The sequence below is a fragment of the Corvus hawaiiensis genome, chromosome 1 (genome assembly GCF_020740725.1).
Source record: "Corvus hawaiiensis isolate bCorHaw1 chromosome 1, bCorHaw1.pri.cur, whole genome shotgun sequence".
Lineage (NCBI taxonomy): Eukaryota > Metazoa > Chordata > Aves > Passeriformes > Corvidae > Corvus > Corvus hawaiiensis.
The window spans coordinates 81,047,449-81,074,704 of NC_063213.1; the positions used below are offsets into that span (position 1 = coordinate 81,047,449).

The 27,256-nt window shown below is 43.1% G+C and overlaps 1 protein-coding gene across 3 annotated transcripts; it reads right to left on the bottom strand.

The window, feature by feature from the left end:
• Positions 1 to 788: 788 nt before the first annotated feature.
• OTULINL (OTU deubiquitinase with linear linkage specificity like) lies at positions 789 to 26,937 on the bottom strand. 3 transcript variants are annotated; one of them, XM_048311635.1, is made up of 8 exons: positions 26,749 to 26,937; positions 10,051 to 10,210; positions 9,911 to 9,942; positions 9,715 to 9,806; positions 7,432 to 7,581; positions 6,523 to 6,651; positions 4,105 to 4,377; positions 789 to 3,007 (listed from the first exon to the last, which is right to left on the bottom strand). In XM_048311635.1, the coding sequence occupies exons 1-8, from the start codon at positions 26,840 to 26,842 to the stop codon at positions 2,828 to 2,830; spliced, it is 1,110 nt and encodes a 369-aa protein (XP_048167592.1). In that variant the 5' UTR covers positions 26,843 to 26,937; the 3' UTR covers positions 789 to 2,827. The 3 variants fall into 3 exon arrangements, with proteins under 3 accessions (XP_048167592.1, XP_048167608.1, XP_048167602.1); XM_048311651.1 differs by lacking the exon at positions 26,749 to 26,937 and adding an exon at positions 23,232 to 23,303; XM_048311645.1 differs by lacking the exon at positions 26,749 to 26,937 and adding an exon at positions 23,056 to 23,154.
• Positions 26,938 to 27,256: the final 319 nt, after the last annotated feature.

A 27,256-nucleotide genomic window follows, 5' to 3' on the forward strand; every position in this document is an offset into this window, starting at 1 on the left:
TTAACACACATTTTCAAGTTTGGGGAAAAATCCAAACCCGACACTGAGGCTTCAGTATGGTTTCTTCTTCTTGCTAAATTAAAAATAGTAAATAATAAACGCATCCTGACTTTAGCTGCCTACAACACTGCATTTTAAAAAAATCATCATGACTGTGTGCTTCTGGATTTGAACAGAAAATTTGTCTCTGCCACTGACTGGAAAGGCCCCTGGCACTTACACAGTACCAGTTTGTTTCAGATTCACTTTACTGAGGATGATTTTCTTTTTTATGCATTTTTCTTATATACACACAACCCCACACATATATATATACATGTATTTATTTATATGTAAGCAAATATGTACTTTTTGCTTTATATATATGTAAAATATATTATCAGGGAACCTGATTAAAACTCAGTGCAGCCTCAAATCTGTCTCAGTGTTTCTTAAGGAGTTCTCTCTGCATTTACCTCTAAGAATTGTGATTATCCTCACTTGAAGCTCCTCTATTTTCACCTCCCATTTCTGTTCCTGGCATGATTTGGCTGGCACCTCTGACACCTGATAAGGCGGCAAATCTGTTTCAGTATGTCCTTTCCGGATACTTGGGACAATATTAGTCTCACCTAACTTCAAATATCTAGGGCAGAGATTTATGCTGGTCACTGCCAGCTCCTGCTACAGCCAATGAAGAGAACCAGTCCCTTCTAGAGACCCACCCCCTCTGGCTGTCCATGTGCCATTGCCTTCCACTGACAAGGCAGAGAGCCCTGGTTCAGATGCAAACATCCAAATTGGCGAGATAAATTCCACTGTCTTATATTTTTATTAATTCCCCACTATTAATATGCTCAAGGTCACAAAAATGTACATTTTCACAATTTATCACTTTCAGCTGTAATGCTTTTGTATTCCGAAACACAGATAATATGTAAATCATTAAAAAGTCCACTACAAAAATACATACTTTTTTTGGTATGTCTGTTTGTACCAAAACAAGAATAAAACAGACAAGTTTATTGATAACTGTAAATGCTCCTGTTGATGCAAAATAGATAACAATACTCAATTACATTTAGGTATTATAACTTTTTCCCATGCAGAGCAGAACCAAATCTAAAGTAAGAAAATTATTTCATTCAGTGAAAAAACTTCCTTTTAATAAATAAAGTACTTGCTATGCAGGTTTTGATGAGATGAAATTATTACAGCTATCAAGACTTCTTATTTAAAATCTACAAATCATTCAACAAAACTGAACTCAAACTTTCAGGAAACAAGACATCTACAATGCAGAACTCAGGTGTTTGTATTTATAAATATATATATATATATACACACATATACACACAAATAAAAGGAGCATAAGGAATAAAATTGCTTTCCTTTACACAAAGGAACTGAGCACTGTCCACTGACTCCAAGCATTACCATGAAGAAACCTCATGCAATTGCTTTAGCTCCTGCAGGCTTTGTTCACATTTTTGCTACTGGCATGCATTTTATCCTGCAGGTTTAAAAAAACAAACCTGCCTGTCCCCATACCTCTAGGATAAGGGGAGGCTTTGTTTCTTAATAAATCCCACCCACCCTCTTCAATACAACCATTAGCCTGGGGATTGTAAGCTTTTCACAAATATTTTGTGAGATCTAATACTTCTTCAAGTTAAGGTCCCTTATTTTGAAATAATCAAAACACATTGATTCTTTTAGAAAACAGAACTGAGCAAAATGTTCCATCTAATAAGGTAAATCTCATTTACTTGTCCTGGACAGACTTCTTTAAACACAGAGGTCTAAATTAAAGATAGCAATTCTAGGCAAGGAGATTAATACATAATCTGAGGACACAACATGTTTGCAACACTGCTGAATTCACATAATCCACAGAAAATTACTATTTTCTGAAAATGCAGTGTTTGTGCATGCATTCCATGCACAACTTTCTCAGATTACTTGCAAAGGAAATCTTGGCAGGTAATGTTGAAATCAGCCCTTAAAGGATTTACAAGTTGACAAAAGCCATACGCAGCTACTGGGTCTAACTCTGTTGCGTGTGACCTATTAACGCTGCCCTTTTTACCTCAGAGAAAGCAATGTACTTTCCTGACTTACACAGGAGCTCTTCCATTCATCTGGCACAGCATTCTCGTGTGTTGATTTTTTCCCCCCTGTGTTACAGTTGTTCACCTTCAGGTATCGCTGCTGGGCGCAGACAGGTCCGTTTCCCATGTCTGAAGTAAGTACAGCCTGCAGCTGCTTGCTCTGCCTGTCCCTGGAGAGAGGCGTTCCAGCAACAAGGGAAGCCAAGTGGATTTGAAGCAGCCATGCAGAGGCCCCAGTTTATATCCTCCCATCCCAAGGCAATGCAAGTTAAATAGCCTGGAGTATAAACTGTGGGACCCTGGGAGTTGCTTCCTGTGTGATTCATCCTCCCTAGCTAGAGACAGACAGGAGTAGGGAAAGGCAGTCATTGCTTTAGGCACTTGAGTTTAACCCATCCATGGATGTCAGAGTAAACCCTTCGGCTAGCAGTGGAAAACCCAGCATGACCTTTGCCTTCGTTGTCAGGCAGTCCAATTTTTCTTGTCTGACAACCCTCAAATGTTGTCATTTTTTTTGCCCCAGACAGTACAGCAATATATTTTATATTTTTTATGGCTGACTGATGGTGAACTGGGCTGCAATGGGAAAGCAAAATGTTTACACAATAAACCCATAAATCATTTTGTAATCATTAATGAGCATTCTCAAGATTTTACTGCTGCTGATTAGAAACCTAATTCACTGGAATTGGTCACTCACTATATTATACAAAGGAAAAAAAAAAGTCACTGGTCCTTCACGTTCTGAAAAGGGGGATGTGATAGTAGCAGTCATCCTCAGTCAGGAGAGAGATCTCATTCCATTCCCTTCGGTATTCATCTGGATAGTTTACTTGAAATTCCTCAGTATTAAACCTATGCAGTCTGTAAACTCGTATCCTTACTTCAAGTAAGTATCCAAGAAGAAACAGTTCAACCTAAAAATGAAAGAAGTCTGTAAGACATTTATTTCTAGACTTTGAAAACTAAACTGGAGATAATCCAAGTTAAGGCAAGTCATTTAGCTTCAAAACAGCAGACAAGGAATAAAAGGGGGTCCTTTTGCGAGTGGAATAAGAAAATTAAAAGTTTGAGGGCATTCCCAACAGCCCTTCCACTTCTCTTTTGCATGGAAACATTCCTCCTCCACCTGACACCATACAACATAACCTGCTCCCAAGCCAGCTCACACAGCTTATTGGGGAGTCAGAAAGAACTAGCTGTTACCAAGATTGATACACCCTGATAAAATGGGAAGCCTGCCACCTTGTGATCACTTGCTACATATGGAAAACATAATAGCAAAAGGAGAAAGTTTCCTGGTACTTCACATATATGAAACTGGAGAACTGGCATCTTCATTGATACTTCTTGCTATGGATTGCTTAATCCGGAAAAAAGGTTTGGGAAAAGTTCATATCCTTGGGCATAGCCACAGACCAGAACTTGTCCAGTTATAATCAAACTGCTCCTAAAGCTGACTGCATCATGTAACAGTTGATAACTGAAATTGATTATAAAAAATAATTTAATAATTTAAACCATTGGAAAGTGAAACCATATGCAAAGGGTAGTGGGGAGTTTAGATGTCAGCACTTAACTCCTCACTAATTATTAAATAGGAAACAAAAACCTTAACATATAAAGGTGAATACTCTAGTTCTTATTACCTACTCTTAACAGACATTAGATCTCACCAGAACCAAAGGGTGGAGAGAAAAAAGAGTGATGCTACAGGGTTTGGCATAGTGGAACAGATAGGAAAAGCAGAACAACAGGTCAAAACAGCATAATCTAAAATTATTTTACATATCAAAGTTATTATTGTTCTAAACTATGTCTTATTGACAGCCTGTAGCACTTTTTGGTCCAGTCTTACTACATTTTTTTTCCTGGAAGGCTTTCCTAAATCCATTTCCCCATATCTCAAATTTTAAAAAACTGGCCAACCAGCATGGATGGTGTATGATAGAATCACCTAATCACTACAAAGATAGAATAAGTTTTGTGATTTGTTTTTCATTTATATCCTTACCTGGTCTAGGCAAATAGAGTCACCTATGGAGTTCAGATGATTCATCATGAAACTCAGAGGGTCAGATGAAGAGTCACGAGCAAAGAGAAGGCTAAAAAGGTTGTGTACGGGTTCTTCCCTGCTCTTTATCTGCTCATAGGCTTCAACAACTTCATAGAGCATGATGAATTTTATGGCCTCGTATAGTTTGTATTCCTTGTTCTCATCAGAAAACAGTGCATTACACAGGTTTCCTCTTTCTTCATGATCTCTTGTGGCACTTATTTCAGCCCACTGGAAAGCACACAAGAATATTAATAAAATTATTACAAATTCTATTTGACACACAAAAGATTGAAAAACAGGAACAGAAGCGTGGTCTAAGTGTAAAGCATCTATTAACCAACACTGCCCAGTCCCAACAGCATTTGCAGGCAGCAGCCCCCAGTGCAACCAAGGCCAATGGTTTGAGGTTCAACAAGGCCAAGTTCTGGGTCCTGACCCTGGGTCACAACAACCCCAGGCAGTGCTATAGGCTGGGGGAAGAGTGGCTGGAGAGTGGCTCAGTGGAAAAGGGTGGAAAAGTGCAGGTGCTGGTCAACTGCAGCTGAACATGATCCAGTGTGTGTGCCCCGGTGGCCAAGAAGGCCAAGGGCATCCTGGCCTGTATCAGCAGTAGTGTGGTCAGCGGACCAGGGTGTGGTTGTCCCCCTGTGCTTGGCACTGGTGAAGCCACACCTGGAGACCTGCGTTCAGTTTTGGGTCCCTCACTATGAGAAAGACATTGAGGGACTGAAGCCAGTTCAGAGAAGGGCAGTGGAGCTGGGGAAGGGTCTGGAGCACATCTTACAAGGAGCAGTAGAAGGAGCTGGGGTTGTTCAGCCTGGAGAAAGCAAGGCTCAAGAGGAGATCTTATCACTCTCTGCAACTACCTGAAAGGAGGGTGTAGCCAGGTGGGGGTCAGCCTTTTCTCCCAAGTAACATGTCATAGAGCAAGAGGAAAAGGCCTGAAGTCTTGCCAGGGGAGATTTAGATTGGATACTAGGAAAAAATTCTTCATCGAAAGTGTTGTCAAGCATTGGAACAGGTGATCCAGGGAAGTGGTTGAGTCACTGTCCCTGGAGATATTTAGAAGTGTAAATGTTGGCACTTGTGGGCATGGTTTAGTGCTGGGTTAATGGTTGCACTTGATGATCTTAAAGGTCTTTTCCAACCTAAATGATTCTCTGACAATGGAGCTGGGAAAGGCAGCAGGGAACCCTGTTAGTGAAAATAGGCAAAATCCATCTCATTGGCCAAACACCATCTTTATAAAAATAAAATGAAGTTGGGAGCTAGACGTCATGCCCAGTAACAGCATAATCCATCACAGAGTTGCTTTGAAACAATTTTTTAATTGCAAGGATTTATTCATTCTCCTGACTGGAAACCTTTTTCTTTAAAAAAAATCCAGTTTAAATGCTTCATGCATATCCTTTTCATGCATTTAAACTGCATTTAGCTAAAAGAACTACAACAAGCTAAAAATAAAAGCCAAATAACCCAACACTGGGAAATCCAAAGACCAACCAAAACAAAATCATAACTGCACATAACCACTACTAGGCACACCTCAGGAAGACAGGCAGCTGTCACTTTGGCACAGCAAAGGTGCAGGCAAGGGACCAGATCTCTATTTGAATTCCCTCTTTTTCTTACTAATGCTTTGTTACCAGAGCTTGTATTAGTCTGTTTGGGGTTTGGGGGGGTTTTTGAAGTTAACAATTACTATCACTGCAGATGCACAGAAACCCCGGAGGAGCTCAAGAAAGGTGCAAGGTCTTGACAGGCCAACTCTTTATCTCTGCTTCAGAAGGCTTTGGGGCTACTAAATCTCCCCAAGTTTTAAATACATAAATAAGAATTATAGTCCTGAGTCGGGAATTATGGCAATCTGGCAATGCTGAGCAGAGGGGGCGGTGAGGCTGACAGCTCTTTGCAATCAAGTGCTTAAGCTTACAGAAAGAAATTGAAGCAAAAATGGATAATTACAACATTTAATGGGGGTAGAAGCAAAGAAAACACAATAGTTTTAGAAGAAAACGCACTGTTTGTTTCCTCCTTCCCGTCAGGGGAGGGAATCCAGAAGCATCTCATACAGCATGTTTATTTTTAATCAAAATGATGAGATACTGCAGGAGCCACTTGATAGCAAGGGCTAGCTGTGGGAAGAGTGGCCTCCTTAACTTGCAGAGGACTCCTGAGTACTTGCCCCAGTGGATCACCAAAAGCTGGATTCCCCTGCAGTAGAGGTGATGGCCTTCCCAGCAACTCTGCAGTCTGAACCTGGGAGGGAGGCCTGACTGCCCCACAAATATGTAACCAGGAGCAGTTCCTTAACTCTGTCTGAACCCATTTCTCAGGGCTTTTATTTCTCCCAACCATTTCCTAGATACTCACATTTGTCTTTAATGCCTCCATACATTTGCGCAACTTCCCAAAGGCATTGGGACCTGTGTATCTTTCTGGCCCAAAACTGTATTGCTGAATCCAGTTACAACCTTGAGAATACAAAAGCTTTTCAGGGAGCTGGGAAAAAAACAAAAGGCAAGCTAATCATAACCATAACAAGAAGTAGAGTATAAGTTTATATAAACTTGTCTACATAGAATTTACGATGTGGTTCTATCAGCTGTTTGTACAGTTCAAACAACCAAGTAAATGGACCTCACAACTCAAATGCTGTGAAGGAGGATCCACTTAACTGCCAGGTCCTTAAGAAACTTTTAAAACAGGGACAGCCAAAAAAAAGATGAAAATATGCTGTCAGCAAAATATATAACTCACACTTTGAAAAGCTGGATACTTCCAAATTCAGAGAGGTATTTAGGATTACAGACACCTTCCAGTCTGCACACACACCTCTACAGGCAGCAGCTATAGATCCCACCTCCCTGCCACTATCTCCTGCTGTAGCTCCTGGAGCCCAGGGCAGGATTTCTGCTGCTCCAGCAACACAGCAGCTCCCAAGTGACCACTGAACTTTGCATGGATGTGGATGGGGAGGATTCAAATAACCTGTTGTGTTTAGGGAGTGACATCTAGCAGGATGGCAGTAACATTCATCCATTCACTTTTACTGTTGGTTTTTTTTTTTTACATCATTTAGACTCGTGTTCACATTGGTGTATTTAGATCAGGGACAGTTTTTCAATTAAATGTAGTTCAATGGGTTTGAAAAACTTCTCTTTAAATTCTGATAACGATTCTCCACTTCGACAGCCAACATATCACTTTTCACACTGAACAGAGCTTCCTTCTGCTGTGCATGGATAGCTGAAATGTGTTCATTTAGGAAATGAATTTTACCTTCAATATATCTCTTTCCTTCATCCACGAAGGAAAAGGAATGCCTTGGCTGAATATCTGAAAAAGCACCGCTCTTACTACACTATAGTTGTCCCTCTTGAGTTGTCTCAGGTATTTGATATGACAGCTTCTATACAACTCTTCATATGCCTAGAAAGAGACCAAGAAAAATCAGCAATAAAAACATTAAATCTTGGAAAAAACCCATGTTGTTTGAAGTCCAATTCCAAACAACTCATAAGAGGGAGCTAGGGGAACGAGAGTGTATGTTTTTAAGATTTATATACACAAAAATGTTAAACACCATGTTTTTGTAAACACCTTAGACTGGCGCTGCCCCTTAAGAGCGATTCTGCATTCTTTCCAAACCCAGCAGCTTGTTCAAGTCTCTGCACTGCTGCTACTGTAAACATTCACATGGTCAACCAAATTACAGCAGATCAGCAAAGATTTCTGTGTCATAACAGCATTAACCTCAACTGCTTTACAATTTGTACTGACCTGTGAGATGCAGCAGCAAAAGGGCAGGAACAGGTATCTGGAGAAAACTCCTTTTGGCAAAAACATCTCCTTACATTGACCTGAATCCATCGTGCAACACTGACCTGAGGCTGAGCAGATCTGGGAGCTCTGTGCTGAAGCGGACGGCCCTTGTCCAGCTACACACTCTGCATTACCTCTGGCTGCCATCTGAGCCCTTGTGGAGACAATTCTGAGCAATAAACTGGCAGAGAATTAGGGAGAGGACTCTACAGTCCCACTGGCTGCTCTATCACTTCCAGTTTGCTTCCCGAAGGGGACAGCAGGATGGTCTCAATCCCTCATCCTCTTTTATCTTGGTTGCCTCATCACCACATCCCACCACCACTTCTCAGCTGCACTCTGTCCCCTTACTCTTACTGTATCAGCGGAGATAGTAAGCCTACAGAACTCTTCCTGCTGGGGGAGCTTCCTGCTGCTTCAGCAAGGTTGAGGGCCTCAGAGAACGCTCTTTCTGGATGACCTGCCTTATCAGCTCACCATCTAGGTGGACCACATCCAAAAGAGGAGAGCCAGCACAAAAGAGGGAGAGGGACTGCTTAGCTAGAACAAGGCGAGAAAGACAAAGAGACAAGGCAAACATGGGACTGCGCCTTTTGGAGACAGCAAGCATGTTATGCTGGTTAAGGATCTCATAAGATCTCATCCTAAAATGTGCTCCTTTACCATGGCAACTTCTAGCTGATGTAACCAGACATCCACTGGCTGCTCCATACACAGGAGTCTCCTTTTCAGGTCTGGTCATCCAGAAGGCTCATGGATTTTCTGAAAGGCTTTTTGCCCAGTATGGGCTTGCAAATTTATCAGAAGTTCTGCTGTCTTTTGTTACTTGCTCCTCCAAATAGTTTTCAGCCTCGTTTGTTGTTCTGTGAACTTTTGGCACTGCTGTGTTCTCGCATTTAACATGGCAAAACTGGATCTTTTCTCTGTTCATCACTTGAGCACAACTCCAGCTTTTTGAAAACTATCCTCTTTTTTCTACAACCCCCTTATGCTACTGTTTATCCTTAACAGCTTCTTTTTACCCTTTAAGTCCTTCTTGGTATGCATTTGCCCTGTGATTCTGATACCATGACCTAAAGCCACATACATGTCAAATACACTGGTGCAGTCAACTGCCTGTCTTGCCAGCAGCACGCTGTGCAGGGGAAGACACAGGCAAAGAAGCACCTGGGCTGGGGTGCAGAGCTGGAGCAGAGGGACTGTGCCCAAAGGCATGGGATGGCCACCATCCAGCACCCCAGCTCCCTGCCTGCTGGGCACCACCCAAGCTGGCACAGGTCAGATGCCAGCTCCTGCCCTGCCTGCCCCCAGTTGCAGCTGACGATGGTGGAGAGGGGAAGGCTGCCAAGCATGGATCTTCAGAACTTGGAAGAGAAATGGATGTGGTGCTTCCTTCCTCCCTGGAATAAGAGTTTTTACCTTAAATCAAAGGCTGGCAAAGTGACAGTACCTAAGACCAAATTATTTAGCACTGGGGATGATTTCTCCTGTTAAAGGTCGCTGGTGCTAGAAGAGGGAATTCAGAATATACGCAAGACTAAAACCTGATCTGCATTTTGACCTGTACTACTGCACTCTTTATTTAGACCCATGTTCATGCTGTCCCTTTTGCTTTTCATTTAACTAGCCAGTGTAGCAGGCTTTGATAGCTGCTGCAGCTGTTTGCACTGGGAGTGCTATTCCTTTCCCAGGTGCTGATTCTCCCCTGTCTTCATGCAGAGATTAAAATTTAACTCTTACCTCCCTCATCTGTTTGGCCTGCTTTGTTTCTCCTTTCCATTCTCTTGCACTATAACCAAGTAGATCAACTTCTGGCAGCACACTGAGATTCCCTAAATTGAGATTGATTCACAGATCAGTTACGTTCTGCTGTTCTGCAACTGAAGGGGCGTTGCGGGGGTGATTAATGAATGTGGAGTGACAACAAAAAGCTTACTTATGAGTTTCCTCTGAAGATAGTTGCTCCACCTGAAATATAAATGATAGAACAGGTGTCAACAAGGAGGTGTCAATGGTCAGTATTTACTGAAATAAGCAACAGTGTGGAAGATTAAAGTCTGCATAATAAAAACCTACCATTTCAGTAGCCGTGCTAAAAAGCTGTATAGCCTTCTGCAATACCAAAAAACAGTGGTGAGCAAAGTCATGCTTAACATTAGCTGCACTTTCACTTTTTGCCACATGAGACACAAGGATTCCTTGCTGGCTGTTTTCCAGGACCACACCTCATGCCTTCCTAAAATAGGGATAAAAAGAGAGAGGGAAGAATCTTAGCACTATTTTGAAGTACTTGTTTCTATTTGTTTTCTTACAAAAAGAAAGATCATTCAAGTATGATACCACTTCAAATGAAACACAAAACATGACATGCAAAAGATTATATTTTACTTAATACACATAATTTATATACTTAGTTCTCCGAGGTTTAGGGATTTGGGTGCACATAGTTCACATTTCCATGCTTTTCTGCACACAGTGAAGGCTACATATATAGTTAAAATGGAGTCACAGGGGGACTAGTCTCAAAGACACTGCTCAATAACAAAAAAACCCCAAATTACTTTTGTTTACTTCAGCATGTGCTGATCTAGAGACCTGTACTGTCATTATTTTGTCTCTAAGTCATGGCTTTAAAGACCAGGGGTTCCCTAGGACTTACTTGTAGTCAACAAATGGGCCATATAAGGCAATATTAGCTGACTAAGCATCATACAACTGCCTGGGGAATTAAAGGAATGCTCCTGCCTCAATTTGGGTAAGTTTAGGGTCAATTTAAAACTCCAGAGAAAGATCCTCTCCAGGGATTTGGTAGAAAGAAGCTCAGGAGATCATCACGAAGGCGGAGCATGCTCACTGTTCTTCACAGACATAAACAAGGACAAGATTCTGTCGCGCCCTTGGCATTACAGACAAGGTTAGGGAAGGTTACAGTTTTTTGTTGTTGAGAAGAAGACCTACAAGTGAGAGAGGGCCTGGAGACTAAATAGTTGACAAAGGCAGTATCTGCTCCCTAAGTGAGAAATTTGTCCTCTGGAAGAAATTTGAATATAGGAAATTCCCAGGGCTCATGATGAACAGCTGCTCTGTTATTAACTTATTTATTGATTTAGTACAAAACTTTAGGAGAACTCAACTTTTTATAAAGACATCCGCAGAGAAGGCTGAAAAGATCCTTCTCCAGGGAATCTACAGAGGGAATTACTCATTCCACATAGTTTTATGTCAGCTGAACTTCTGCCCCTCCTGGCTTTAACAGGAAATTTAAGAGGGGCTTAAGTTTTCCAAGTAAGTTAAGCCCATGCACTGTGGACAACAATCCAGTCAAAGAGTTATATATCAATTCCAACCTTAGCCACAAGATAAACAGTGATGCGCTCATTTTTATGGGCACTGTTGCATGTATATGGAGCACTGCTTATACTTGGCTTTTCCCAATAATCTGTTGTTTGAAGAAGTTTTATTACAAGATGTTGTGCTAGTCATCTGGTGATGAGACCCACACCTCATCTTGCCCATGAACTAAAAGCAGGTCAAGAGCTGTAAATAAAAAAGTGTCAACAAACTGTTAACGATGTTATCAGAGGTGGGGTTGGGGTGCTAGTTCTGAAGCTCCAGGAAATGTTTATTATTGATGCCAAGTAACAGACAACAAAACCTCAGGTGTAAGTTTGGAAATGGAAAACCTCATGGAAAAACCAGATACTCCCACTTAAAACGCACACACACATATACACACACTCACACTTCCCACTGAGGGACACCAGTGGGTACATTCTCAATAAGCACACAAACTTCTACCTAGAGAACAACTGAGAAATAACAATCCCAGCAGAATCAAGCCATCACAATTTCTTCTCTCTCTTCTGTAGCATAAAAGTATCAGCACTGAAAAAAACCTCAGTGGACTGTGAATAACTGAACCTTCTGTCAACTAGAACGGAACCTGATGGCTCACAGACATTGTTCAGCCCATAGATCAGTGGGTATTCTGGATTTACACTGTTGTATGCAAACCAATGATGACTGAAATTAACACCAATTTAAATACACAGTATCAAAGGGAAGTTGCAGCAGACTTTCATTTCATTACTTAAAATGACTGTATGGCCCACTCCCACTTTTGATTCTGAACAAACTGGGTCTATAAAAAAATTAAGAGCTGATCCATCTGTTAAAATTACATACTTTGCATTATGGAGTACCAAGAAATACATGTGAATGCAAAATTTCTTCCTTCACTCCTTCTACAGGCAGAAAGATGAGAGCTCCACATCAGCTTTTACACTGAATCAAGCAATCTTTTGAAAACGTTTTGATGGTAATAATCCTGAAAAAACCTCAGACTATTGGAGTTCAACAAGCTCTCTTCCAATGCACATGGTTAACAGGTGCTTGAGCAACTGCTCTTGAAGGAGTGCTGGGAAGCACAGACTTACTGATTTCCATCAGAAACACAAATCAGTGTCAGAGAACGCAAGATAATCAAATATTGCTCACCCTTTTTTATTTAATATGGGGGATTTATAAATAGGTATTTCCCTAATAGAAAGCCTAGTGGGTGAGTATTTTTGCTACACTTGTATTGCAGCATACCTTGGACTTCATAAACTTTCCCTCCTGTCATGGGAAAGCTGCTGTTCAAACAGCACTTTGTGATTCAGTTAATACTTTCAGTGCTTATGTCACACTTAGAAATTAATTACATTTTTTATTCAAGTAAATGACATTTAGAAGTAGCAGTTGGATTGCAAAGTACTGCTGGTAAAAATACATCATAAGCATAAATTAAAAAAGGTGGCAGCTTAAAATAGATCTTTCCACTCCCCCTCCCTGCACCCTCCAAAATTCTTCAGAAACCAATGAGCAATTAAATTAATAACACATTAGTGGGGGGAGTAAAATAAACCCATAGATTTTTAAAGCAAATCCATCCTCTGGGATATGGGCACAATTCATCCAGTTCTTCAGGAGGCAGTGCCAGGAGCATTTGCTGCTGTGACCAGCTGCTGGGCTCCCATCTTCTTGAAGACTGACTGTGAGCATCAGTATAAAGACAGGGAGGCCTGACTCTTGCCATGCAGAAATTTGGAAGAACAGAGGCTGAACAGTGCTGGAGTAGGAGCTGATAGCAGTGTTTATCTTACAATGCAAGTAGTTCACCATGCTTTCTTTTCATGCCACCTCAGCTTCCTGCTAGTGCCAAGCCTTAAGCTTTTTCCCTCCTGCAAAGTCAGCAGGAGAGACACACAGAAGAAGACAACCAACAAAAGAGGCCATAAAAAAGATAAGTAAGAGACACCTGCAACATGTTTCATTCTCAAGTAACTCAGGAAGAATCTCTAAAGGATTTGCTTCACATTTGACACTCTCACAACTTTTTTGGAGGCTGCCACCTTAAATACTCATAATTGACAAAATGCAAAATGTCAGAGATCAGCTTGGGAACTAGTAGAGAGCACTGTATGCACTACTGAATATTCCAGCATGTCTGATGGCACATTCCCCCTTTACTTTTTTTCTCCATGCCATTAACAAGGCCATCAGAAAGATAACAGAGCATCTTCCCAAATGAAAACCTGACAGAATGATTTCTTTTCGGGACATTCCTCTTCACCCTCTTTTTGGTACTGAAAGCAGGACACAGGACTTGTCACCATAAAGTGGCCAGGTTTCATACTCCCATCACACAAAACTATGTTCCTAGTTCCCTAAAAGCAGGTATACCCTCATTCAAAGAGGGAGGCAGAATGTGGGACCCCTCTGTTCCAGCCATCCTGCTGCCCACCTGTAGCATTCCTTCTCCCTCCTCTGTTGGGTGCAGAAGTAGGCAGGGAGATCCCTCAACTGAGACATGCACAGCTTGGCATGGAGATCCAAGTCTGCCTGTGTTCATGGTGTGCATGCAGAGTTCTCTTCACGTTGTTGCACGTTGCTTTTTTCCAGATTATACACCATCAATACCAAGGTATGTTACAGAACAGGCTAAGTCCCTCTTTCAAGGGAAAACAAACAAACTTACCCTTATAGAGCAAGCACAAGCATGATGCACATGTGTACAAAGACTTCAACTGAATGAGCCAAGAGGAAGACACAGAAAAATTATTATTATTAATTTTTCAAATTCAATACCTACAAAAGATTATATCCCATTAGAGTTTAGAAAACAGAAATATGCTTTTTTAAGTGGTGCCAAGAGATTACAAACTCTTTGATTTCCCAGTTTATTATCAGCACCACACCAAAAACATAAAAAATACTGAAAACAGATCAAACACATACCAAGATATGTGGGAAGCACTGCTTAATTCAGTAACTATTTCATTACAAATCCCTTCCTTTACAGAGTAAAGCAATGTCAACTTGTTAAGCAACATTCACCTGTTCTAACAAACAGGAGAGATGAGGATCTCTCCTTGGTATAATAAGAAAAAGAAAATAATTTACAGACAAAGATGGTAATCGTCAGTGACTTATCAAAAGTTCAACCATGTCTGCTGATCAGATCTCTTCTAATAAAAAAAAAAAAAAACAAACCAAACCAACAAACCAGAATCCCAACCCCAAACCATATCTAGAATCACACAATTACCTAGCAAACAGAATAGTTTTGGTAACACTGAGGCCCATCAGTCGCAAGAAGGGTTTTATTTGCACAGCTGTTCTGCATAGGGCTGTCCCAACTGCCCTCTTAGCTCCCTCAGTCTTCTTTCAGAAAAATACAGAGAATATAGAGCAGGCAGCCTTCTTCGGACCCCCTGATCATCAACAGGAACTGCTGGTGTTAATGCATCTATCCAGCTGGGACACATACTTATTCCTACTGTGCAGCAACAACCATAATGTGTTCTTACCCACCATGTGATCATCTAAAATATACCCTACTAGAGCTACCTTTACAAAACCAATTTCAGCTATATAATCAAGGTATTAATGCATGCCTTAGCCTGCACATACCATTTCTCTCTACAAATGCCTATGAGAACAAAAGGAAAGTTCAATTCTTCGTTTCCTGTACAATTCAGCTTCCTTTTTAAGGCACAGGGTGCTTCATCCAAGACCTTCAGATGAATAACGCTTAGCCACACTTCCATTTAAGTAAGAAAAAACATGAGAGAAGCCTTCTGAGAATTTACAGTCCAGAATACTGAATGAGAAACACATGAAAAGCATTTCATGCCATTAAAAAACCATCAATCTCTCTAAAACGGTTATTCCTGAGTTAAGAAAAAAAAGAAAATAATAAAATAATCTTTTAAAGAAGAATCCTCTGAAATCTCTGCTACTGTTTTTTCTTAATGTGGAAAAAAATCTGTTCCCATCCAAAATTGCTATTTAATGCCTGTACACTTCAAACAGAACTTATGTAAATGCACTAAATCTATTATTTGAAAGAAGCCCACTCTAAGAATTCTTATTCTGCCTGCTGCAGAGTTGCATGCTGAGTCATTCCTAATGCCAGTCATGGTTGTTTCACAATTTTCAAAATACTTTTCTTTTTCCTTTTTTTTTTTTTTTGCCATGCTGAATCCAAACTGACAGAATAAAGGAAGTACTTTCCTCCTGAACATCTTAAATCTAGCTGACAAGTATAAATACCTTGGGCTTTTTATGCGGATGTGTCTAGATAACTGAAACCTGGTTAGGGGGGAAAAAAGAAAACATAACAATTATTTTCCTCCTCCTGATTTTTAAATCTTGTTTGCTAGACAGCACAAGACTTGTACCTACCACCCAACCCTCCAAGAATGCACAGTCATTAGGTGCTCAGGAGGCTGGGGATACCACAGGCAGCATCCCTCCTGGTTTCTCCAGGCAGAGGTCCAGTGGCAGCTGCCCCACTCCTGGGATTCCCCAGTGCAGGAAGTGTCCCTGGCCCTGCCTGGATGCTTTGTAAGCACATATCACAGGACAGTCCAAAAAATTTTAAGCTACCTGTTAATAAAAAGTTATCCCAACTGGTATCCAGGAAAACAGCAGGATCAAGTAACCCATGACAAACAAAAAAATCAACTCTTCTGAGCTTGTTTACTGTCCAAGGAGAAAGCCAGGCCCCTCTCCGCAAACTACATCCATGTCGCTCATCATTCCCATCTCTGTACAGGGTCTGACTGCTGCACCCCACAGAGATTTTGTGTCTGTCTCCAGAGCATGGCCCTCTCCTAAGTGTACCCGATTCTGTGTGCAGGCCATGCAGAGCTGCATACTTTTCACGTGGATTAGTAAATACAAATAATTTATAATTAATAATCACAAAAGGTTCCTATCTCCTGGTGGTACACCAGATCACAAAGCTTGTGCTTCCTAAGCAGCTATGTGCAGAGGTTATTCCAGCAATGTTATCTGTTTCCTTGGGAGTTTTACTTTGTGTCTTGCCCTCCTTCCAAGACAGATTAGAAGCACAAAGCAAGGCCAAAGAAAGCAAAATGTAAAAGCCATCACCCTGAATGCAAATGGCAGAAATTGGTCTTGCATCTCGTTCCCCCTGCCTCTCAGTGTCCAGTCTAACAAAAGCCAAAACTTCAGCTTTATTCTGCAGACCTCATGGTGTTTGTATGAAAGCAGCTGGAGTGTTTAAACCCTGCTCTCTCTTCATCATTTCAAGGGCAACACTTTAAAACTGGCATATTTTAATTAACTCAAGCACACAGGAGTCCTCTGCCTTTTTGTCAAGAGTGCATTACCAGGCACTTCTGGCCTAAAATCTTAAGCAAAAAAGTCTTGTTGAAAGGTAAAACTGACTGCATCAAGATAACTTAGATTTCAGTTACTATCACTCAGTGTAATACCAAAGTCATAGCTAACAAAAACATTTCATAAAAATGTGATTCAAGAACTCAGAATATTCTGTGTGGGAGCTGTCTACTTGTAAATGCACATTATAATTATTAGTAGTATTATTATGCATAATAATATCACTTGTCATTATTGTCATTGCTAATGCACAGTTGGTATTTTTACAGACATTTGGATGCAAGAGAAGTTTCAAACGAAGCACTCTAGGCATCAGTTGCAGGGATCAAGAGACCAAAGCTCCCTGACACCTCTGCATTTGCACAAACTGCCTAAAAGCTGGACAGTTATGTGGCAAGGACTAAATAAAATACGAATCATGCAGCCCTGTAAAATATAGTTAAGTATGACCCTGCATACTGAGCTCTTTTTCAGGGGCTGGCACTTGGCAGAGGCATAACTTACTTTCACTTGTAAAGTAAGAAAATTAAATACAGGGTACTGGATAGTTTCTGACGTGGAACCCAGCAGTATAATTTTTAAAGTTCTTCATTTATATGAAATCCCCTATTTTTAAGGCCTTGGCCTTTGGCAAGAACATCACAGCTGAAATTCATGTGCAGGAAATGACACAAAATGAAACTAGAATTGCAGGACAATAAACATATCTCCAAGCTGCTCACAAACAAGCCCATGGCACGGTGCTGTGCTCAGAGCAAAACTGGGGAAAATGGGTAGGGCTTCTCTTTGTCATACAGACAGACCTGAACCAAGTTTTTAAGTTTGCAAAAGGCCAATTTTGCACAAACTCAGCAATTAAAACCTTGCTGACCATTCGAGGGAGGCGGTTCTGCCCTCCACTGTCGTGAGGCCCCACCTGCAGTACTGCATCCAGTTTTGGCACCCCCAACAGAAGAAGGATGTGGACCTAATGGTGCAAGGTGTTGGGGTCTCCTCCCCCGCCGTGTAGCCCTGGGAGAGGGGCCCTGAGGGCACAGACACGGGGCTTCCCTGCCCCTGCTCAGCCTCGTTCCCGTTGGTTGGTTTGTGTTCCCTGCGCGGGCAGAAGGACCCTTGGTCCCGTGACTGGAACAGTTCCTCGGCAGAGCTCCGGCCATGCGGCTGGGGAAATAAACATCTCTGAAACATCTAGCAAGAGTCTGTCTGTCCATATATATTTCCTTTCCACGGGACTCCTGGTTTGGTATATGTATGTTGCAGGATCCCCACTGCAACATAATGGTGGAGAATTGAGAGCAGAACGATCCCCAATCCTTAAGCGACTGATTTGTGTGAGTAAACCCTGGAAACTTTGGATTCCTCTTCTTGGTTTTGCTTTGCTATTCCATATCTGAACTATGGAAGAACCGTGGGAAGACTCTTGGCTTTCAGAGCCGCATATGGACATTTATCTTAAACTTAAAATGATTCTTGAACAACGATTTGTAAATTTTAGCTTGATTCAAGCTCAAAAAGAACTGAAACACTTCCTGGCACGGTTGTTTAAGAACTTTTTCTATGTTTCTTGGGATTTAATTCTTACGAAGGGCTTTTGGAAAACCGTTTGGACACAGTTAATACTGGAGTCAAAATATATGCCGATGGAAGAATATTTTCGTGAATATTATTTAGTTACCGAGACTGTTGAGCAATGTCAGCTGTGTCCTGGCGAAGGGAAGCCTGGCGCAGGGACCGTGCGGCCCAGGCCACGTGCGCCGAGCGCTCTGCGAGCAGCAGCGAGGCAGTTCCCGCGTGCGGGCGGAGCCACGCGAGCCGCAGTGTCGGGGCTCTGCCGAGGAACTGTTCCAGTCACGGGACCAAGGGTCCTTCTGCCCGCGCAGGGAACACAAACCAACCAGTGGGAACGAGGCTGAGCAGGGGCAGGGTAGCCCCGTGTCTGTGCCCTCAGGGCCCCTCTCCCAGGGCTACACGGCAGGGGAGAGGAGACCCCAACAGCAAGGTCCACAGAGGAGGCCATGAAGATGATCAGGGGGATGAAGCACCTCTCTTATGAGAACAGACTAAAAGAGCTGAGGTTGTTCAGCCTGGAAGGCTCCTACAAGACCTTACTGCACCTTCCAGTAGCTAAAGGGGCCTACAAGAAAGATGGAGAGGGACTTTTTACAAAGGGATGTAGTGACACGACAAGGGGTAATGGCTTTGGCCTGAAGGAGGGCAGACTGAGGTTAGATATTAGGTAGAAATTCTTCACTGTGAGGCTGGTGAGGCACTGGAAGAGGCTGCCCAGAGAAGCTGTAGATGTCCCATCCCTGAAAGTGTTCAAGGCCAGGTCTGATGGAACTCTGAGCAACCTGTCTAGTGAAAGGTGTCCCTGTGCAAGGCAGGGGGGTGGAACTAGATGGTCTGTAAGGTCCCTCCCAACCCAAAATATTCTATGGTTTCCCTGGTGGCAGCTGACCTTCAGGCAGTGCCAAGTACCTTGCCTTGACGCTGCTTTGCTGCACAAGATGCAAGGGCAGACTTGATGATGGTCAAAGCCTCATGGACATCACATCATATCAAGGCACTAGTTTGATGCTAAGGTACCCATTTCTCACTTTCATAGCACTGTTTACCCAGCATGACTACCGTGCCCTGGAAACATGAACGCTAAACACTTAAAATATGTGGGAAACCCCAGCAACATATTATATATGGACAAGGAACCAGAGACGGGGTCCTGCTGAAGACCACGAGTGGAACTAGCAAAAGGACCAGAGACTGACCATACACAGCCACATCTTGCCACACTTTTAACCCTCCACCATCACAGAACATGGCTCAAATAAGACAACACAACTTTTCTGCTCAGTCTACAGCATTCTCCTCAGAAAAATGTTTGTTTAAAGGAAAGTGTGGGCAGTACAGGTTGCCTTGTTTGACACATCCCTCTGCACAGGTACATAGTGGCATCTGTCCTCACTGGTGACATGGGGACAGGAGCTAGAGACACACTTCCTCTCTCTGTCAGGAGATTCCAGCATGTCCCCACAGACTACAGAGAAATCCCAAGCATTTGGGTCTGGATCTTGAGAATGCCAAAAATGTACAGTGTGTAGAGCAGTGAAAAAATGAGAAGAAGCTACAAGCACAGCATAAGGCTGAAAAGAAACTAAAAGCTACGGACTTAAAAATTTCTCAGAAAATTAATGAAGAAGCCTGTAGAAGTTTTGAAGTATTTTACAATGTTTGCCTCAAGAAGTGGTCAGCAGTATCCTTATTTCCTTTTTGTTCTCACATATGCTGGGGAACAGCTGTTTCATGCTTTTATGTTATCAGGCAACAGACAGCCCAACCATGAGTTTTACTGTTCATGGGAAAAAACCAAACTTTCCATCAAACCAAATTCTGTAATATGCAAACTAAACTCTAACACCTCAGAATTGGTACAAGATCCCTAGCAACAAACTCCCCTCTTAAAACTGTCAGTGACTGCTGTTACACTGCTGCAGCTGAAGAACTGAAACTCGTGTTTTCCATCATGAAACGCTGACATTTTCTCTAATAAGTAGCTGTTTCTCTGTCTTTCTGGAGGGTACAGCATTGTTGTGTCTGATCCAGATCACTGCAACCACGCACTGAGGAACTGGCATTTGCTATGCCAGGAATCCCATGAACAGAGCACACGGGCAAAGTTCCCCGGTACTGCTACAGGCTGGCACCATGCCAGCTGCATCACCCCCAGAGTGCGGAAAGGATGCCCTGTGTTCACCGGGCCTTCCCAAATTCCATCAAAGCAGAAAACAGAGCCTGAAGTGCCTCAGGGCCAGATGTCAGACAGCAACTCAGATTGGTGTTTGACTTAGAAGAGTACTAGAACTCTCTTAGAAGTCAGACTGACATAAAAATGCCATTAGAATATGACTTATGCAGCCCAAAGGTAATTTATAAAAAATAAATTCACAGCCTAAAACAAGAGCAGATTAAGGAGCTCCTCAAGGTAAATTTTATGCCATTCTAATCACACCCAAATTTAGTTATGCAAGTGTAATGAAAGCAGTGTGATTGTATTACCTTTTGACTCCTGAGCACTGGTTATTCCCTGTGTTTTTAAAACAACTAAATTATACCCATAGTCATCTGCCCTAGGACAGTTTGGCACCGTGACTCCCACAATTCAGCTGTGCAGGGTCGGGAGGTGCAGCAGAGGTATTTCTGAAATCTCAAGCTCATTTGCCTGGGTAGTCATGCAAGATCAAACATTTTCAAACATTAAGCTCAAGAAAAACTGCATACATTTTTGAAAAACCCTTTAATGTTTGTTGTCTGATAATGCTGGTAGATGAGAAGATTCAACTGGAAACTATATCTAAGAAACAAGGTGGACAGAAAGTCTTGATGCTGAATGGGAAATCAACACCACCTAGGCAGGCAACATGTTCCAAACAGTTAAACAAAGTGAAAAAAACCCTTATATCCAAAAATGGCAAAAAAATTTCAGAACTACAAAAATTTAATTTTTTTTAAATTCCAAATACAGATACTTAACCATAAAAGCACTTAGATTTAAATGCTGACCAGCATTTTCATGCTGCTTTTTCCCTTCAAAACCAATTCTAACACCCTTCACAACCAATTCTAACACCCTTCACCTGATAGTGTTTTAGATAGACAGGCAAAATGGCATCTTTTCCTCTTACTGTATGGAGACCCCCTCAGCTTCTAATCAAATTATTTGTCCACTAGCAAAGAAATGAAATTCTTAAAGAAGCAAACTTCACTAACTACAAAGGAACTTTCTGAGCCTGTCATTTCTTCCTGTTTCATGTATTTTGCCTCTCTGTTTCACCACTTGCTGAAACTGGAGCGGGCCAAAGGACCCAAGTGGGAATAACGGTACTTGTGCATACTAGCAATGGAGCAGGTAGCACCATGCTAGCTTGAACTCACTCACTAAATACCACAGAAATCTGGTTCTTTCTCCACTGCAAAAATGAAAGTATAAGCTGCATACAATTTGTACAGCTCCTTCAAAAGGAAGACAAGCTGGTTTAGTAAGAAAGACAGTGCAATGAGAGCTGGATGAGTAACCATCAAAGCAGAAATGTATCACAGAATGTACAGTACAAAAGCAAGCTAGCAGGGCATGGTCTCTTCAGTCTAAAAGATCACTTCTCAGTGACGTAAGAGATCATAGAATCACAGAATCATTTAGGTTGAAAAAGGTCTTTAAAATCAAGTCTAACTGTTAACCCAGCACTGCCCAGCCCACCACTAACCATGTCCCTAAGTGCCACATCTACATGTCTTTTAAATATCTCCAGGGATGGTGACTCAACCACTTCCCTGGGCAGCCTGTTCCGATGCTTGAACACTGTTTCAGTGAAGAAATTTTTCCTGATATCTAATCTGAAACTCCCCTGGTATGACTCGTTACTTGGGAGAATAGATTGACCCCTACCTGGCTACAACCTCCTTTAGGTAGTTGTAAAGAGCAATAAAGTCACTCCTGAACCTCCTTTTCTCCAGGCTAAACAGCCCCAGTTTCCTCTGCTGCTCCTCATACGCCTTGTGCTCCAGACCCTTCACCAGCTCTGCTGCCCTTCTCTGGACACACTCCAACACCTCAATGTCTTTCTTGTACTGAGGGACCCAGAATTGGACACAGGATTAGAGGTGTGCCCTCAGAAGTGCTGAGCACAGTTGGGACAATCCCTGCCCAGCTCCTGCTGGCCACACCATTGCTGGTACAGGCCAGGATGCCCTTGGCCTTCTTGGCCACCTGGGCACACGCTGGCTCGTGTTCAGCCATGCCTGACACCGAGGACCACCTGCAGCTGGCCCCTTCCTGGGTCCTCCTGAATCACACCTGCATTTATGAGCCCCTTTTTCCTAAACCTTCACGCTTCTGATGGAAACAGAAGCCAGTCCGCAACACGTAAATCCATAGTGCACACAGTAAGGAAAAAAAAATTGCCGCCCCCGAAACAAACAGCCAAGCCCCGGCCGAACACCCGAGCTGAAAGCGGCGCACGCTGTTGCTTTCAAACCACGATCCCCACGCAGGTCGGCGCTAACTCCGCACCCAGGACACAGCAGTTCCCCAGGGAAGCTCAGCCCGGCTGGCACTCCCGGCATTTCCCCGCACACCCACGGCCGCCTCTCCGCAGGCGGTGCCCGCAGCCCCCGGCCCCGCCACCACACGGGCGGAGGGCACACCCGGGGTGGTCTCGCCGGGATGCCCTTAGGAGCAGCTTTCCGGGAATCGCGACTTCTGGAAAACAGCCCCCAAAGAGTCAAGTGGAAAACAAAATGGGGAAAATAAACAGCAAATAAAGCCGAACTCTCATCGCGACTTCGGGGACCCTCGGGGACCCTTCGGGCCCGCCCGCCAGCCCCGCCGCGCCTCACCCGCTCCGCCGCTCCCCTGCTGCGCCTCCCGGGCTCCAGCCCGGCTGCAAAGGCAGCGCCGGCACCGCCCGGGGCGGGGATCCCGCGGGGCCGCCCCGCTCCCGCTCCCGCTCCCGCTCCCGCTCCCGCTCCCGCTCCCGCCCGGCCGTGCCCGGGAAGCGGCGAGGAGGGATAACCTGCTCTCCCATCTCTCGGCCTGTCTCCCCGCGGAGTTCTCCATTTCCCCAGCAACCCTTGTCGCTCCTCCGCCAGTGGGATACAGTTTGTGCTTGGGTGTCACACTACGCTGTTTTACATTTCATAGCAGCATGGAATCATACAATGGTTTGGCCTGGAAGGGGCCTTAAAGATCATCTAGTTCCAACCCTCTGCCATGGCCAGGGACACTTCTCACTAGACCAGGTTGCTGAAAGCCCCATCCACTCTTAACTCTTCTAGGCATGGGGATGCCTGAAACATTTCTAGGGATCCTAGTTCCCTGAATGGAGACCAACACCATCATCACCTGTTTGAAATCTAGCCATTATATGTAAACACAACTTAATAACTTTGAAGTTGTTGGTTGGTTTTCGTTTTTCCCCTATCATTAAATGTTGATTTCCTCAACAAATCACTCTTTAACAAGATGGAGTGCATTCATCCAAAAAGAAATTCCTCTTTGCCAAGTATCTTCCCTTATAATGGGCTTTTATGTGTAATTTCTCCCAGATATGTAGAGAATTTGCATAGACTGGTGTACTTTCTTTTCTGGTTACATATTAAAGAACAGTTTTCTTCCATCTCAATAAGGACTTTGCAGGAAAAACAGAAAGGAATTGTGATGGTCCAAACAAAGACTTAAACTTTTACAGAGTTACAAGCAGTTTGCTCCAGTACAAAGCTGAGACAAACTTACACAGTCTTTTTTTATTGGATTTTGTTTGTGTTTGTTTGGGATTTTTTTTCCCCTAAAATATCACAAGATATCAAAATGGTTGAAGATCAAGACTTTTCATGAAACAGTGAAGAGATTTGTACTGCCTGGCATGAATATCAGATTGTTTCTCCCTCCATTTCAGTTAATCTGGCCAAGGAACAAAATAGGCAAAACCTGCTAAATATTGGTGTGCCAAGCATTCACTTAGGTGCGCTCACAGAAAGCCAGACACATTTATCCATGTAAAAGAAAATCTAGGCTTAAAACTCAGCTAAAAATAGCGAAAGCAAATAGTTGACTTAAGAGGCCTAAAGCTGTCAGTTGTGTAACAGCACTGTCTGCTACTCCATCAAAAAATCCATCCGGAAAAAAAATTTCTAAATGCCACCTCCATGCCTCTCCGCAGCATCGGTTACCTGGTGCTTTCTGTCTGGACTAGCAGATTGTGTTTAATGTAGCTGTGTCTCAGGAGCTGCAGCTGAAAGAGATGCTGTCAGGATATAGCTCACCTGAGTATAGTATCCACCTAAGAAGGCTCAAAGTGGCTGGAATTTATTTCTGAGCCACATCTTGTCTGCAGTTATCACATACTTCAGCTTCCCTTTCCAGCTTTTTTCTTGCCTTGGCCAGGCCAGTGTTGGTGGCACTGGGTGGTTTAGCATTGCAGCTAAATCCAGGTTTGCCTCTTTCTGCCTTCTCTTAACCTGTGTTAAGACTTTAGGATTTAATTGGTGATCTCTTTGTGCTGGCAGGCTTGAAAGTTAATGTTTATCTGGCTGCTGACTCATCAGAGGAGAGAGATGGAATGTATAGTACAAATGCTACAGATCAACCACCGTATCCGTGAGTCCTTCCCATTTCACAGCTCTCTGCTCTCACCTCCGTGCATTTATTGAGCACTTCAGTGCAATCTGGAGAATGGCCTTGCCCTCTATGCATGGGAATAAGCTCTGGGGCAATCAATCAATCAATCAATCAATCAGAGATAACTTACTTGAAACTCTTGAGAGATTTTTTTAAACTAACACTGTCCATTGTGTCTTTTCTTCCACCTTAAGCCGTTTCTGGACCTCTTCCCTGAGTCACAAAGAGCTCTCTAGGACCTTTTTCCATTTGCAGGCTTTGGCAGGAAAATGTTGTCTCTCCTCCTTGTGAGTGAGATGGGACAGCCTCTACCTGCCTCCCTCCTTGGCACGGGATGTATGCACCACTGTAAAACTGAGCCAGGTAACACTCCTGCACTGTTGGACTGTCTGTGCGTGCTGTTGCTGTTAGCTGAATGTGGGTTAGGATAATCCTTGAGAGAGCAAGCAAGATCCAGGTCTGAGCTGGGATCAACAGCAGAAAGGGAAATAGCAGCTAAGTGGAAGGCAGTTTCTTTTACAAACTTTGCAAAATTGGAAACATGCTGCTACAAAGGTTCAGAAAGCTTCAGAAAACATCAGCTGCTCCAAAATGTTTCAGAGAATCATAGAGTGTTAAGGGCTGGAAGGGACCTTGAAAATCATCTAGTCCCAGTGCCCCTGCCATGGGCAGGGACACCTTTCACTAGACCAGGTTGCTCAGAACTCCATCCAGTCTGGCCTTGAACACTTTCAGGGATGGGACATCCACAGCTTTTTTGGGCAACCTGTTCCAGTGTCGCTCCACCCTCACAGTAAAGAATTTCTTCCTAATGTCTAACCTAAATTTCCCCTCTTTCAATTTGTATCCATTCTCCCTTGTCCTGTCACTACAGTTCCTGACAAAGAGTCCCTCTCCAGCTTCCCTATAGGCCCCCTTCAGATACAGGAAGGTTGCTATGAGATCTGCACACAATCTCCTCTCATTCAGGCTGAACAGCCCGAACTTCCTCACCCTGTCTTCCTGGAGGTGCTCCAGCCCTCTTATCAACGTCATGGCTGTCCTCTGGACCTGCTCCAACAGAACAATGTACAGAGACAGAGAAGGCCTTACACAGCCCATGCATTCAACAGGTTTCAGCAGAAATAGTGCATCCTCCGCTTTCCCTCTGAGTAGGCAGCAGCTCCGCAGGGACAAAGGGGCAGCTCCACGGAGCTCAGACTGGAAGCAGCCTAAGCTGGATTCTCTTCCTCCAGACTTCCTGGTCATGGCATTTTGCATATGTTTGTGATACTCAAACAAGGCTAGGTCCTCATGGCAAAGTTCTACTGCTTAGGGATATTTATGACATTTTCTTCATTTGGGGGAGAATTACGAATTTTCCCATAACGTGAACCTCCAGGCTTTTCTCCAGGTCATGGCATTTCCAAGCTGCAGCCATGACTGTGACTACCTCCCTCTGCTTGTACCCACATGAGACTGCACAGCAATTACAGCAAAAGCTTATACTGAAAGCCATTGCTAAGCAAGTGTGAAGACATTTTAACCGTGTCTGTTTAAACCCACAAATCAGCAGCCAAAGCAACTGCTGTGCTCATCTGAAGGTGAGCAGCAGAATTACAATCATGGCACAAAGAATGCAACAATTCAAAACGAGTGCTGAGACAAAGGCAACAGCATCCAAGCCAGTAAAAGTAGGAAGCCTAGACACAGAACTGGTGACAGGCTCCTCCTTCAGTTTTTCAAGCCCATTTTTAACAGTCAAGAACCATTTCCTTGTTTAACGTAACTTATTACTACTATCAAGGTCAGGTAGCCAGACACATAGGTAAAAGTAGTACCCATGCAGCTGTAATCAGCAGCACAGGATTTTTCTCAGCTGATCACCAGCTTGTTGACATGCCAAAATTTATACCACAGCAATATGATCTTACCAGCACTTCTCTCTGAGCTAATTCTGCTTCGCTTTTCTTGTTCAGTGAAGTGGTCTCTGTTCTTGCTGGCCTTTCTGTCATGTCGCCTCTGCATCTCCTCTCCAGAGTATCAACCCCAGCTGGATTTCTCTCCCCTGACTGCTTTTACTGGGGTTAGAAAATGAGTCTCTACAGACTCAGCTCGTCTTCACAGATCAACAAGCTGTGAAAGGATCTGGCTTCCTGTTTCATTTCCGTTGAAGTTTTCAAAGTCACACAGGCCGTCTATGCTTCTCCATATCCAAGCCACAAGAAGAAAATTGAGCATAACTCAGCTGTTTATAAAGGTCACACTGCTACATTCCTCTGCATCTCCCAAGTTGCTGCAGGGATGGAGTTTGCAGGGTGTTTTTCAAACTGTGATGTACCACCCATACATGATCTCTATCTCAGTGGTAGTCCACAGAGAGTCACAGCCTCTCCCTTTCAGCTCCAATGCCGTGTTAGATTGCTAAGCTCTTAACATTAC

Coding starts and splice junctions, on each gene's coding strand:
- OTULINL (XM_048311635.1), bottom strand. CDS start 26,842: ATGCAGAGGCGACATGACAGAAAGGCCAGCAAGAACAGAGACCACTTC. Junction 9,943..10,050: donor TTAGCACGGCTACTGAAATG/GTAGGTTTTTAT, acceptor TTTATATTTCAG/GTGGAGCAACTATCTTCAGA. Junction 9,807..9,910: donor TCTTCAGAGGAAACTCATAA/GTAAGCTTTTTG, acceptor ATCTCAATTTAG/GGAATCTCAGTGTGCTGCCA.